This window comes from Anabrus simplex, chromosome 14 (assembly GCF_040414725.1).
Source record: "Anabrus simplex isolate iqAnaSimp1 chromosome 14, ASM4041472v1, whole genome shotgun sequence".
NCBI classification, from domain to species: Eukaryota; Metazoa; Arthropoda; class Insecta; order Orthoptera; family Tettigoniidae; genus Anabrus; species Anabrus simplex.
In genome coordinates this window covers 23,198,322-23,214,564 of record NC_090278.1, presented here as the reverse complement: position 1 = coordinate 23,214,564, position 16,243 = coordinate 23,198,322, and the positions used below count along the sequence as shown (strand labels likewise).

Genomic DNA, 16,243 nt, shown 5'->3' with positions numbered 1-16,243 from the left:
GTCAACCGCCATTACGATTTGTCACGCAAAAGAGGGAAGCACGAGCTATAGGTAGGGGTAACATCTGACCAGAGAGGAGTGGCTGATAGCAGTGCTGGGTGGGATGGTTCTCTCCTTACTAGGGAATTCTGCGTGCAGTCAGTGTCTTTTTTTCTCTTAGTTTAGTTAGCTGTAGATAGTAGAATATGTGTTAGTACATTAGAATTGAGGTAGGGGATGTCCTAACATGCGGTAGGTGTTCCTCGCATGCCAGAGACATCTCAATAGTTTTAGGCAAGGTGGTGTAGTACAAGGTACGGATTCTGCCGGTGCTGTCACCACTAAATGAGTAGAGTAGATAGTAAATAGTTTTAGTGTATATAGTAAGAAGTTTTACAAGATATATAATAGTATGTTAGTTTATATTGTTTTGTTTTGTTTTTGGGTTTAGGTGTATTTCACGGTCTTTATTGCCTGTAACCGATGGTGTAAACTAGGGTGGGCAATAAAGAGTTGTTATATATATATATACTCTTTCATTATTGTTGAAAGAGCAACCATTAAAAAAAATATAACACTGTCTCAGCCTTTCCATTGCTTTTAGAGCCTACTGATATTATATATATATACACTCTTTCATTATTGTTGAAAGAGCAACCATTAAAAAAAATATAACACTGTCACAGCCTTTCAATATCAGTAGGCTCTAAGAGCAATGGAAAGATATCATCACTCACAAGACATGTTTTACAGCATACAGAAAGTATCCTACATGATATTGGGATTTAAATTCAATTGCATAGTTTTGTATCTGATACTTTATCTCTGGCAATATAGAGCAAAATAAAAGTCAACTTGTGGGCTTTATTCCTAGGGAAGGTACGGCTCCTTTTTAGGTGCAACTATGATGGAGGTGATCTGCATGTACACATTTCACTACAAACCAGTCCCTTTTCTGATCTTGTATTTCCTGCAGTAAGCAGGAATGAATGCTATCGAGACTGTTATGAGATGTGGTGTTTATTTTTTGACTGCATCTTCTAGTATAGGCTACAACAAGTTTGTTCCTTTCATCTGTATGCATCAGACCTTTGCCTTAGATAACATGAAAGTACCCAACAAACTAGCAATGATAGTAACCCTATAAATGGTGAGGATGTGTCACTCGTAGGATCAGCTGGTGTACACATGTCACTGGGCTTGGCAGACCATTAGCAAGTAGAATGTTCAGGCTTGATGAGGAAAATCATGGTAAACTACTAGACCATTGTATCTCTGGTATACCCCTCCATTGTAATAGCCTTTCTACAACAGGTTACAATGCCCTTCATAGTCCAAACAGCCTTCAGGCTCAAGACTGGAGGTACATGAAGATGTCTGGGATTGGCATAATAATTGGCTTCTCACAAAGGTGGCTGTGACTCAAATACCATCAAAATATGCAAGTGAGATTTGAAAGTCACATCCCTGTGGATTTTTTTCTATATATTGCACGGCGGGTGGTTATATTCAACAACCATATAAGAGTACAAATTTGCTTCCTTCTCTTCCTCTTTTTCATGGATTTTTCTTAGTGCTGGACAAATTAACAATTCCAAATCAAAATCAACTGCGAGGTCGGGAATCGAACTTGGGGGCTTCTAAACCGAAAATATGTATGCTGACAATTCAGATCCGAAGCTCGAGAAAACTACTGCCTTCTTTTGATCCTCTCTCAATGCTTGTTATTCTTTTGAATAGTTATAGACGTTTATCCCATCCCCTTCAACCCTTGCTTGTTGTCGGGGAACTCATTGCGTCGGGCATGTACAAGTAAATGTCTCATAAGTGCACCTCGTTGGACAAAACTCTTGGGACATAGTGAACAGGAGAATGGACGTTCACCAGTGTGCGTAAGAATGTGAGCCGAGAGATTGGAGCGTTGGGTAAAGCGCTTATCGCAGTAACTACAGGGAAAAGGTCGATTACCGGTATGTATCGCCATATGCGTGGCGAGTGAAGATTTCCAGTAGAAGGACTTGCCACATATTTCACACGGAAAACCTTTACGGTCTGAATGTACGATCATGTGAGTATTTAACTCGTGAGGCTGAGCGTAGCTTTTATGACACTTCGTACACGCATAGGGTTTACCACCAAAATGTACCACCGCATGCTTAGCAAGCGACGCCAAGTCGCAGAAGTTTTTATGACATCGGCGACAGGAATGAGGTTTATCTGGTGTATGTGTCTTGACATGTCTATGCAACGCAGTTCGATCTACAAAGTGCTTGTGACATTGTTCACAAACGTAACCTTTGTGTCCAGCATGGTATAACATATGAGTAGCAAGTTTGTCTTCTTGGGCAAACGACTTATCACAAGCGGAGCAACGGTATGGTCTACTTTCGTCGTGAATTTGGATATGTTTATTAAGGTATGGACGCCATGCAAATGTTTTAGTGCAATGTGGACATGAAAATGGCCGGTCTACTTTGTGTGTTGCTTCATGTTTTGTTAAATTTGATCGTTGGGAAAATTTTTTGTCACAAAATTTACAGGCATGCCTCCTCTCACCGGTATGAACGACCTTATGTCTCCTGAAGTTGGAAACGTCTGTAAATATTCTATGACACACTGGACATTCAAGATGCTTCTTTTCTTCTTTGTGGATTTTTTTGTGTTCCTGAAGGTGGTCGATTGTCATGAAATATCTTTTGCATATGTGACACTTTGGTGGCTTAGGAGGTGTAGCAGCATCCAAGGCCTCAGAAGATGTCTCGGCACTGGAAAAGAAGCGCATTATGGAATATGTTAAATTACAAAGGTAGTATTTAAATAGCACTGGCATAACTACTCTCGTCTAATTTTGAACTACCCCTTGCTCCCCTAATAATCTTAGATTGTTAGAGCAATTATTATTATTATTATTATTATTATTATTATTATTATTATTTTGTGTGGCTATTTTTAGCTGAGTGCAGCCCTTGTAAGGCAGACCCTCCGATGAGGGTGGGCAGCATCTGCCATGTGTAGGTAACTGCATGTTATTATGGTGGAGGATAGTGTTGTGTGTGGTGTGTGAGTTGCAGGGATGTTGGGGACAGCACATACACCCAGCCCCCGGACTACTGGAATTAACGAATTAATGTTAAAATCCCCGACCCGGCCGGGAATCGAACCCGGGACCCTCTGTACCGAAGGCCAGTACGCTGACCATTCAGCCAACAAGTCGGACGTTAGAGCAATGAAGCTTACTGAAAGAAATAAGAGAAATGATAAATATTGAGTTCTTAAGTTTCGCAAATCTTAGTGAAATACATTTTAATTAAGTAATTTATTTATTTATTTACTAACTTGTGTACCCTTATTTTGCTATGGAATTCTACATTGTATGCAGAATTCTAAATGAAGTCGTGTACACGTTGTGAATAAGATTTTATTACACTGCATAACAAAACAGGAATTTAAAAATTAAATTTTAGGCGCCTTGCCCTAAACTACAATTTCATACTGCATGGAAAAATTATTTATGGCCTAGACCATAGTGCAATACTCCCAGACTTCACATACCGTACCAATTTTCATTAAAGGATGTAAGTGAAGATAGCTTTCGGTTCTCTTACAAAATAATCGGGAATAAGTGTGGTGTAAACAAGAAGCAAGTGAAGAATGGCATCTTGTGTGAAAAGTGTTTAATTTGTTACCATTTTGAGCGTATATGTAGGGCTGGTTTTGCTAGAAGTGAAGATAGTTCGACCTGTATGAGCTGTGGCGAGTGCAATTTGAATAGCGATAACAAACTTAGGCCTACAATGGTTAACGAATTGCTGGCGTCTCATTCCTTGGAGGATGGAAGTAATGATAATGTACTTGTAATTCTCGCTTTATAGCAACAGGATTTACAATCATTAAAAGCAGAGAATGAGATCTTAAAGGAGAAGGTACATTTACTGGAATCGAAAGTACTGGTAAACACTCAGAACACAGGTGGCTCCGTGAATTCTAGTGCGTTGTGTCAAGTTGCTTCAGATTCTAGGAGGAAAAGTGTACAGTTAAGTAAGGACAACTTCGTAATTGATACCAAAAATAGATTTTCAGCCCTGAGGGAAGTACGTAATACGCAAGGACTTATCCGTATGAGAAGCAGTCAAACGTATAGCACAAACTCCGTTACGAGACACGGCAAAGTTAGGCCTAAAATCCCACACAGTGCACCAGCCAATTACGAAGGAAATGAACAATGAAGATATTGCACCGTCGGCCGTCATCTATTCTGGGGCTCCAATCAAGAAGGTACTGAAAAACACAGAGCAGGCAGCAAAAAATCTTGGAAGTCGTGATGCAGTAGTGATCATCGGCAGGACGAATGACATAGCTCACAACGACGCTAAGAATGTCATTTCTCAACTTAAATGTACACTAGGTAAGCTGACGCACACTATGATCTTTGTGTTGAACGTGCCCCACAGGCATGATTTGATTTAGAGACTTGTGTGCAAACATTGAAGTGGACAAAGTTAATACAGATATGGTTAAAATTTGTAAATATTTTCGTAATACTCAGATAATTGAATGAAGCAGTTTTGAGAGACATTGTTACACAAAGCATGGCCTTCATCTAAACAATTCAGGTAAACAAAAATTGAAAATACTGTTCTAGAATTTATTAATCATAACATATGTACTGTAAAAAGGCAACTCCCTTGAGTTACAATACTGACCAAGAAAACTAGTAGAAAGAGCCAGCTGTGCTTCAAGCTGGCTCAGCCAACTAGAAAATGAAACTCAGGTAAGTAAGAAATTTCAAGTTACCCAATTGCAACTGTCAAGTTTTAGGGAGGAAGGTCTGAGATTGACCCTCGCAGAGGTGCCAACCTTTGAAGTGGATTATCAGTATTCGCACTCCGCCCCCGAGAAAAATTTCGAGTCAAGTCGAAAGCATGCTTCTCCCTTCTCGATAACGACACCCCTTTTGCCCTTCCCTCTGGCAATCTATTTGAAAGTATATTATATTACACAATATCTTTGCACACAACCTATTAGTTCTGTGATAAAAGATTTCTTGTAGTTTGTTTCTCATGCAGCAGCTGTTTTTCTTGAAGCATCCTTCCCACTATGATGACATTTTCGTCTTCTGGACCATAAGCGATTCCAGTGCAGATATGCTTAATGTAGGCCTTACTTGTTTCTCAATTTTTCTGTCAAATGTCAGGTATGCTTAACACAGCAAATACAACATTAGTGAAGGATTTATAGTGGATAAGAGCAACGCCTGAGCTCCTTCATTCACAAGGAATTTTACAACGCTTATGGGTAGCAAAAGGAAGTCATGATCGAATAAGTATCATTGCCAACTCACAAGCATTGGAAGGAACTATTTAGGAGAAATGTTCAATCCTTCAAGCCTTTTCCCCTCTTTTTTCCATAGAATTTTTTTCCTGATAATGTCACCTTTTCCGTAATAATTTCCCCTTTGGCCGTAATTCCGTGATTGTGAGGTGAAATCCGTAATAATTACGGAAAATCCATTATAGTTGGCACCTCTGCGTCTTGGTAAACTGTCAGAGTGTAGTAAATAAACAATTAAAACTCGGTACATTGATGGAATCTTATGAGACTGATGTGGTGATAGGAGAGGAATCATGGTTGAGAGAAGAGGTGGGTAATATAGAAGTATTTCCAGCAGGGTATGCAGTCTATCGTAGAGACTGAGGAGATAAAATGGGAAGGGGGTTGTTTACTCTGGTGAAGGAAACTTATTGTTCACATGAATGGTTTACCGATGAAAGGGATGAAATATTAGGGATAAAATTAGTTTCTGATACTATGAAGGAGGGAATTATAGGAACATACAGGCCTGGAAGAGAGGAAAGAGACATGGAAATATTTGAGAAAATAATAGATTATGCTCATAAAAACAATAATAATGATATGGTAATAACTGGGGGAGACCTAACTTGCCTGAAATTGAATGGAATGGAGCTACAAGTGAAGCCCATGAACAGAAACTGGCAAATAAGTTAATTTTGAGGGAGGATTTACACAAGTAGTACAAGAACCAACTCCTCTCAATAACTTGCTAGATGTATTCTTGGTTAAACCATGGGAAATTGTTAATAAAACTGAGGTAATTGAAAGAGTAGGTGAACAGAAGGCTGTAATAGTGGATGTAGGACTGGTACCAAAAATGCTTAAGAGGGTCACACAAGACATGAAACTACAGAAAAACTAAAATTGATGAATTTGGGACTTACCTTAAATCACAATTCAGATGTTGGATAGTGAAGGGAGTAATGTGTATACACTTTGGGCTAAATTTAAAGGAATCATCTGGGAAGGAGAGAAGAGATTTGTACCTGTTAAGAAGGGTAAAATGACTTAAGACCCTGTTTATTATACAAGAGTTATAAGAAAATTAAAAAGAAAATGTAGAATAGTAAAAAGGAAAATCAAAGACGGCAGGGAAAGTAGAGAAACAAGAAAACAGCCAATGAGAGAACTCAATAGAGTGATAAAGGAAGCAAAAGAGAATTATATGAATGGCATACTTCAGGAAGGTAATGACCACAAAGAGAAATGGAAAAAGCTATATTCATATAATACGAATCAAAAAGGAAAAGGAATCCAAATTCCTACAATGGTGGGAGAAGAGGGTGAACACTATTAAACAGACACTGAGAGAGCAAATCTATTTAGTAGGGAATTCAGAGATTCAGTAGAAGATTGTCTGGAGTTGGAAACAGTAACAGAAGATAGAGAGGGAGAGACACATAGGGAAACAAGAAGCTTCTCATTCACAAATAAAGATATTTTCAGAAAATCCAACTGCTTCAACAAGGAAAAGCAGCAGGTAGTGGGGTGGTTCATAGTGCCTTATTTAAAATTTATCTTTGAATACATCATAAATAAGTGTAATACCAAAGGAATGGAAGGAATCTAAAATAATACCAATTTATAAAGGAAAGCGTGATAAAAGGAAACTGGAGAACTACAGACCAATCAGCCTGACCAGTGTAGTTCGTAAAATAATGGTAAGTTTAATAGTCAAGTACATCAGAGGAATATATGAGGAAGAAAATTGGTTCATGAGGAGCCAGTATGGGTTTAGAAAGAAATTTTCTTGTGAGGCACAACTGGTAGAATTTCAGCAGGACATATCATATCAGATCAGTTGGATTCAGGAGGCCAGTTACATTGCACAGCCATAGATCTTTCCAAAGCCTTTGATAGAGTGGAACATGGAATATTATTAACGAAATTGGAGGGAATACGATTGGACATAAGGGTTATACGTTGGATAAGAACATTTCTAAATTTAAAGGATCAGAAAGTCAAAGTAGGAAATAATGTATCACAGGAAGATAAAGTTCGGAAGGAAATTGCACAGGGTAGTATAATCATTCCATTACTTTCCTTAATATACGCAAATGATTTAGGGACCAATATAACATCAAAAATAAGATTGTATGCGGATGACATAATTGTTTATAGAGAAATAACTAACATTGAGTATTGTTCAGAATTACGAAGGGACCTTGACAGTATCCAACTATGGGTTGAAAAAATAATATGAAGGTTAATGGAGAAAAATCAACTGTTACAACATTTACAAACAGGAGCTTTAAAACTGAATTTGAATATACTTTGGATGAGGTAGTTATCCCAAAAGATGGCAAGTGCAAATACTTAGGTGTGTGATTTGAAAATAATTTGCACTGGAAGGGTCATGATGATGACATTGTTGGGAAAGCATACAGATCGTTACATGTTATAATGAGGCTACTTTAACGATTCAACAAAGAATTAAAAGAGAAAAGTTACTTAAGTATGGTTCGTCCATTATGGGAATATGCAAACCGTGTATGGGATCCTCGCCAAGAATACCTAATAAAGGAAATAGATAGTGTGCAGAGGTAAGCAGCAAGATTTGTAACAGGGGATTTCAGGAGAAAAAGTAGTGTATCAGAAATGTTAGAGGAACTTGGGTAGGAAACTTTACGAGAAGGGTCTTATAAGATTATATAGAGCCTATACAGGAGAAAATGCATGGGGTGAAATCCATGAGAGGCTTCAGTTGGAAAATAATTATATCAGCAGGACTGACCACAAGTATAAAATTAGAAGGAATTTTAGCAGAAGTGATTGGAGTAAATTTTCATTCATTGGGAAGGGCATGAAGGAGTGAAACAGTTTACCAGGGGTAGTGTTTGATCCTTTTCCAAAATCTGTAGATATTCAAGAAGAGAATAAACAGGAACAGAGAAAATAAATGAAATGTTAGAGAGCATTAGACTAGTGTAGGTTATTGTAAATAAAAAAAAGTCTGTGAATAAATTAATTCCATCCCTTGGTCTATGGAGATTGGACAGCCAAAGTAGGGGACTGCCTGTAGGGGTGATGTACAGTGGGGACTTTGAAGGCCCTGACACTGCTATGGTAGCTGTGAAGGCCCTTAAGGAACACTGAAAAGCGGTGGCAAAAGGGGCTCTGGTTAAGATGCAGCAGATCGTTATGCTACTTAGGTTCCAAAATGGATAAAAAATAAATAAGTAAATAAATGCAATGTAAATTTTAATCTTATACCAGTTGTACAGTATTATTTGAAGTAATCCAAATGCTGTATATGAGATGACTATGTTTGTAAGTACAGGAGATATTATAAGTACAATTTTGTAAACAATATAAAGAAGAAGAAATTATTAAAGAAACCAATCGGTGTGGAACATTTTACCAGGGGTAGTGTTTCATCCTTTCCCAAAATGTGTACAGATATTCAAGAAGAGAATAAACAGCAACAGAGAAAATAAATGAAATGTTAGAGGGCATTTGATTAGTGCAGGATATTGTAAACAAAAAATGTGAGTGAATAAATTAATTCCATCCCCTGGTCTATGGAGATTGGACACCCGAAGTAGGGGACTCCCTGTAGGGGTGAAGTACAGTACAGTGGGGACTTTGAAGGCCCTGACGCTGCTATGGTAGCTGTGAAGGCCCTTCAGGAACTCTGATAATTGGCGGCAAAAGGGGTTCTGGTTAAGACGCAGCAGATCATTTATCCTCCCGGATCAGTTTTTCCCTCAGACTCAGCGAGGGATCTCACCTCTACCACCACAAGGGCAGTGTCCTGGAGCTTCAGACTCTGGGTCAGGGGATACAACTGGGGAGGATGACCAGTATCTCGCCCAGGCGGCCTCACTTGCTATGCTGAACAAGGGTCTTGCAGGGGGATGTGAAGATTGGAAGGGATAGACAAGGACGAGGGAAGGAAGTGGCCGTGGCCTTAAGTTAGGTACCACCCCGGCATTTGCCTGAAGGAGAAGTGGGCATCCACGGAAAGCCACTTCCAGGATGGCTGAGGTGGGAATCGAACCCACTTCTACTCAGTTGACCTCCCGAGGCTGAGTGGACCCCGTTCCAGCCCTCGTACCACTTTTCAAATTTCGAGGCAGAGCCGGGAAATCAAACCCGGGCCTCTGCGGGTGGCAGCTAATCACACTAACCACTACACCACAGACCAAGGTTAATAATTTCACACTGGGCGAGTTGGCCGTGCCGTTAAGAATGCACAGCTGTGAGCTCGTATCCGGGAGATAGTGGGTTCGAATCCCACTGTCGGCAGCCTTGAAAATGGTTTTCCGTGTCTCCCATTTTCACACCAGGCAAATGCTGGGGCTGTACCTTAATTAAGGCCACGGCCATTTCCTTCCCATTCCTAGGCCTTTCCTGCCGCATCGTCGCTATAAGACCTATCTGTGTCGGTGCAACGTAAAGCAACTAGCAAAAAAAAATAATAATAATTTCACAGAATAAATTATTGGTAAAAGCAATTGAAAACTTTATTCAGTCTCTGGTTTCATACCTCATGGTAGTTTGTAGGCTTAAACTGCTGTAAACGGCGATTTCTTGAAATCGGGATCTGTTGATTTACAATTGTGCCAGCCATCAACATCAGGCACATGTTGGGTTACGGTACACAAGCCGACCATCGCCAGTTCACTTGTAGGTGTCATCAAATACTATTAGATATATTCAATAGGGTACAAGGAAGGTGCAAAAATACTGTGGTTTTGTGTGTTACCTGACTTATGCAATATTGAACAGTACACTATATATGACTAGAAGAGCACATGGCTACGATGTTTATTATCGCTCCAGCTTTCATGTGCAAGAGTGGACAGCTGACGCAAGATGTAGGTATTTGGTCTTGGCTGACGGCTACACTGCCATCTAATAATAGATTTTTGACTGGCTGTCAAATAGTATCTGGATTCTGCAAAGTTCCATGATGAAGCAAAAGATGGCAGTGCAGTATAGCATCATGTATTTTGTCAGCTAAGAGACAGCAGATGAGGGGTGGGTGATAAAATGTCATGTCGGGCATCGCCAGACATGCGACCGGAATGGGAATATCGTAATGTAGGGCCTCACCCGACAGATGAAGGGTAAGGGTTAAATTCTGAGCAATGTACAGACAAAACTCCTATTTCATATATGTAGATATATATATATAGATTGCACTTGACAGAATTACTTTACCCCCATTTTCAGGGTGTTTACTGGAGGTAATTTGGACCAAGTATACATTGAATTTCAAAATACTTGGTTAAGATTGAATGTGTAGCAAATCATGGTTTTAGGTAGCCAATGTTGAAATTGTTGATAATGACTTAATGGAAATATTTAATTAATTTATCTTTTCAAAGTCATACTTGTTAAGTTCTGTACTTAACAAAGTATTCCAAAACAGCCTCCTTTTCAAATCAACCTTCTTTGCAGCTGCAGAAAACTTGCCTTGGTATCAGCATTCACTGCTGCATCCACATCCAGGTGTGGCCTTGTATTATAGAGCAAAAGTGCAGCTTCACATGGTTAGTTATTTTGTACTCCTAAATGCCTCAACAAATCTAAGAGTCCATCAAAGCATAATTTTTATTTTTACAACTGTTTTAACAATGATCAATAGTTGCAATGTTGGACTGTGAGAGGCAATGTTGTGAACTACAACAACTCTCAGCTAATTTCAAATTATATGTTGCTCTTGTGAGAAGCTATGGTTATCAGAATGAACTTATGAACTTCCAGAGAAGAGTTGTTGTTCAGAGTTATTCCAATGTTGATGCTGTAAGGAAAAAGTTACTAGGTTCTTAACTTTTGGAAATCATAGCTGCTGTTTATTTTGCACCCAGGTAACTACCTCAGTGGATCAGTGGTGGAGTGTCACACTCATGATCTAAAGTTTGCTGTTTCAATTTTTGAAGAAGGGTAAAAAATCTTGGCACTTCAAGTCACTGAAAACCTCTGGTAGTGCACTCACTGTCTCCTGACTAGACTGATTTAACTCAGTCATGGCTTCAGTTCCAGTAGATTTTGGCTTTCATTCATCGTCATCATCATCATCATCATCCTTTAACCATTTGCAGTCACTTGGGTGTGGTACAAGAGCACTCTCCATCTTTGTCTATCCAAGTACATTTCTTCCTTGTCAACTTCATGCCATTCCACTCCTTTTCCTTACATGTCCTGCTTTACTTGACTGATCCACTGTTTTCTTGGTCTGCCTCTAGGTCTTTTGCCGTCCAGTTCATTTTTTAGCCATTTTCTTGCTGTTCTCATTTGATCCATCCTTTTTACATGGCCATAACATTTGAGTCTTGATGTTCTTACATTTTCGCTTGGCGACAGCTTTACTTGTGTATTGTCACGGATCTCTTCATTTTGGATCTTATCTCTTTTTGTTTTCTGTAGCATTGACCTCAGCAACTTCATTTCTGCAGCATGAAGTCTGCTACTCTCTATACTGTTGAGTGCACAGGTTTCAAGAGCATATGTAGTTATTAGCACAAAATATACGTGACAAATGGTTCTCTTCGTACTTAAAGGTATTTAGTTATCTCATAGAAGAGACCTAACTTGGTGATAAAATTGTGCTCCTTCTTCGGACACTGTTAGTGATTTCAGCACAGGACTTCGTGTCACAACTTACAATACTACAAAGATATTGAAAAGGGTTAACATTGTAACAGTGTAGAATCAGCTGCAGCTGCAGAGTAGACATACAGGGTGTGCAGGAGTGGTGTGGACAGCAAACCCAAAAGAAAAGAGAAAATCTGTATGGACGTATGCCCTATGCTTCTCCTTCTGCTTGGCCTTCTCTACTTTTTAGTCAGAATGGCAGTAATTTGTCTTATGGATTAAGTTTACAGTCAGCTATGCCATTAGAGACATGGCAGTACTTCGTTAGCGTATGGAACAAGGTTGCCTTAGATGCCTGGAGTGTTTTAATGTGTCTGACACAATCAATGATGTGGTGTGGTCAGGTGCTTGGTGGCAAACCCTGCTGGTATACCAAAATGGTGACAGATATTGGACATGGGATGTGCCCGGTAAGGCTGCTACCAATACTTGTGATAAAAGTTTGGAAAGCCTGAAACTCATCGACGACGGACCGTAGGGCACATGTTCATAGCAACTTCCTGTGTTGTTCAGGGTTGTAGTATATCCAGTCTCTGAATAATGTGCACATGTTTCTGAACACCCAGTGCTCATTTATTTATTAAATTCTGTATAGCTAATATAACTCTGTAAGTTTGTGATGAAAGATCTTCAAGCTACAGCATGTAATAATTTCTCAGTAGTACAACAACTTGCTACATCTTAAAGGTGGCAGTTCTCCCACTATAGTGCTAATAGCAATAACAGCAGGTGCCATTACAGTATGCAGTGGAGGGTCTTATAATACTAGAAGGAAATAAGAAAATGATGCAGTGCAGGTGGAAATTCTATAAAAACTCCTGTTTATTATAACCCCCCCTGATTATACTCTCTAAAATGAGGGCTCACTTACTGAAATCTGTTTTGCAGTTTTCTCACAATTTTCATTGCCATAAAACACCTAATCAAACTAAGTTCATACAGAGAATCCAAGTGACAGTGGTCCATCTGGAAGCTTTATATGCAGGTGAATACTTGAAATTAGAGGAGAGAAAGATTCTGAGGAACAGAAAGATGAATAAGCTTCAGACACCACCTGAAGAAGAATACACATGTTCTTCCGGTACACTTAAAAATAGCTTTGGAAGATTAATAAACCAGACAGTTAAGTTCTTTGGGAGCATGACAACTACAGTGCGCTGGCGTCTGGAGATGAAAACGGGACCAACAGGAAATGGAAGTAAGGAAAAGGGAAGCCTACAAGCCTCAAATTATGAACACCAGCATGTTCCAAGATAGAAGAAGATCTGGACTCCTAACACCATGGATGAAAGAAAGAAGGAGAATGGAGAGTGAGTACTTGGCATGGATCAAAGCCCGGAAGCAGCTGAAATAAAATTAACATGGTCATTCTAAACAGATGAAGGAAGGGGACAACAAAATGATATCTATTCCTCATACTCACCTTGCTTGAACTTCACGATTCCTATCCTGACTATCTTCACTTCCCTTGCTGTTAATATCAGCCTGAAAAATGGAAGTTGGTAAATCAACAACATGGTACACAAAATGCTTGCACAACTTCTTACATAGGATTTACAAATAGCAAAATTCAGTGATGTAAATAGATAAATGCGTTCAGTTTCAAAAAGAAAATTGCCCACCCCAACACCCATTTGGGATGCCAACCTGTACAATAATTATTGGGACATTTGATCATTTTAAAGATTGATACAGTGTTCAATACTGGCAAAACATACAATCATTTTAAAAATTATTTGTAAAACTCTCGTGTGTGTTGTGGTATTGTGATTTGCTCTTGTCAACGAGCCAACATATTCAGACTAAAAATTGTTACCTCAAAATTTCATACCGTTGTACTCCTTAATGAACAGTGATGAAATATAATGAGTGGCTAAAGAGACTCTTAGATATGGCTAAGCAATAGACTCATATTTTTAATTCAAAGGTAGAGAAATTCTGTAACTAAATAATTCTTTACAGTGTTAGATTTAGATGCAAGTTGTTGCACTGGCAGCTGATGATTTTTTTTCTCCTCCATCAAGCTGACAGAATGACATTTGAAATAAGTGAATCACTGCAGGGGTATTCTTGAGATGCCACACCATAAGGTTAGCATGAAGTAGCCAATTTGAGGGCAAGGCACAGCAACTCCTGAGGCATCTACCCATAGTTTTCAAGAAAGCATACAGCAGAGAAGTGCTTTCAACAAAAGGGGAAAATTAATATTTCAAGATTAAAATAGTAGTTGTAATAACTCTAACCTAATTACCAATGATGATCAATTGAATTAGGAGGTTCTTGCCTAGTAAAAAGCGTGTAGCATATCCTTTCAATCTGTTGACGTTGGTGATTTCGTGAGACATGGACTGGAAGAACTGACGAGGCATACTGCTTCATGACCAATGCACAGTCTATCATGATGCATGGAGATTGTTTGGAGCAGGGTCCAGGATGCATACATCCCTCTCGGAGGCATCCGAGAGTAGCTCTATAGGACTGAGGTCAAGTGAGCTTGAGGGCCAGGCAAGGGCCAAATAAAAATCCTCATGTCCTTAGTGTGTTCACCAAACCAATGGGCCACAATTTTGGAGTACTGACACATTGTCTTACTGTAGGTACAGGTCTCCAACAGGGTGCTGAAGGGTAACAGATGGGTTGATTTTGTCCAATGGAAAGTTCCTGGTATGGTTCGCCGATGAGAGACATTGACGGATTTACTAGTGGTTCCACTTCATCCTATGTAAATGATCCCTATACTATTAAATTTAATTAACCTACTGCAGAGCCAAAATGCAACCAGCGCAAATTCAATTGCTCATCAGTGTATAAAGGCTTCAAAAGTGTGCCGATATGATGGAGGTAGTCAAAACACACTCAGGTTTTAGGTGAAGAGGCAATATTCTCTTCTAGAGCTGCTTCAAGAAAGGATCTATTGCTGCTGTTGATGTTCCATAGGTCACTACTGGAAGAGACCGAATATCAAAGGCGATGGCACGCCGATATCACAATGGCATGACACTCAACAACAAAGAAAGTACAAAGCATGTCTAGAAAATATACATCACATATAGTGTAGTCCAAAGGGTAACTTTGTAACGCAAAAAGTGGCTACACAGACTCCGGCTACTCTTTGCTAATGGTTTTACATCACACTGACACAGACAAGTCTTATGGTGATGATGGGATAGCACAGGGATAGGATTAGGAAGGGGGTGATCATGGCTTTAACTTTGTCTCTTGTGAAAATGGGGAACCACAGCAAACCTTCTTCAGGGCTGCCAACATCAGGATTCAAACCCACCTTCTCACGAATGCAAACTTACAACTATGTGAACCAAATCGCCTAGACAACTCACATGGTGATCCTTTCGCTTTCAACGCGGATTGACCTGACAGTAGTATGGTGAGTTTTGTTCGAGTGACACATGCTGGTAATGGCATGATAGCTATACCACCGGGCTGTGGTAAAGGGTTCATAACAGACACCATAATTAGAAGCAAGGCATCAATTACTCAACCACATGATGTACACAATGAGAAATATGATATATATGAACATACAATTCCATATTATACGATAAATATCATCCTGACTCCATAGAAGTATTAGGATTGATGAAGCAAGAGGTATCATTACTCACACATTTGCCAACTTTCATAAGAAATTAAAACTGGATAACTAACGTATTATGGACATAAGGTTGGCAGTCCTGAAAGGCTCATTAACAATAACAAGAAATCATTTATACTCTTAGCTAAAATATCCTTATCCATAAGGAGTTCCTCATGGGTTTCAACATTATTGATTGATATGATTTTTATTAAGTAACAGGTAGGCTATAATATGGTATACAAATAACTTAGACATATTTTACATGACCCTTGTAGCTGTCAATCAATATTTCATGTAAGCTTTGTCTTTTTGGCAGCCTCCAAATGGGGGGAAGCAGAGATAAATGCATATATATCTCTCTCTCTCTCTCTCTCTCTCTCTCTCAGAACAAGTATGAGGATAAGAAATTACAATTAGATTGTAATTACTAAGTCAGCAGATGGCTGCTGATTTACGTATGTCAGGTTAAAAGAACTTATCTTTCTCTTGCTCTCGAAATTCTTCTTCATACTTCTGTAATGGGAAGGCAGTGTTATATTACAAACAAAGGTGAAAAGAAAGGATTCCAATATTTTTCCTAGGTGGTGAGTTACCTTACACTTGGAACATGAACATACATCTACACACCATCTTTTGAAAAACAGTCGCTATACATGTAATCAGTAATGAACAAGTTTCTAAATTATTATCTGGGGTATTATTACAATCATAGTT

At 39.1% G+C, this 16,243-nt stretch overlaps 1 protein-coding gene across 3 annotated transcripts in view; it reads right to left on the bottom strand.

The window, feature by feature from the left end:
• Window positions 1-644: 644 nt before the first annotated feature.
• LOC136885771 (gastrula zinc finger protein XlCGF57.1-like) overlaps window positions 645-16,243 on the bottom strand; it is a 712,640-nt gene continuing 697,041 nt past the window's right edge. For 2 of the 3 annotated variants that reach the window (XM_068230206.1, XM_068230204.1), the window contains 2 exons: window positions 13,358-13,419; window positions 645-2,744 (listed from right to left, as the gene is read on the bottom strand). In XM_068230206.1, the coding sequence (XP_068086307.1) occupies window positions 1,730-2,744; window positions 13,358-13,419 (1,077 nt within the window). In that variant the 3' untranslated portion in view covers window positions 645-1,729. Of the gene's footprint in view, window positions 2,745-12,580; window positions 13,280-13,357; window positions 13,420-16,243 lie in introns of those variants that run through there. The other variant, XM_068230207.1, reaches the window with a different exon arrangement.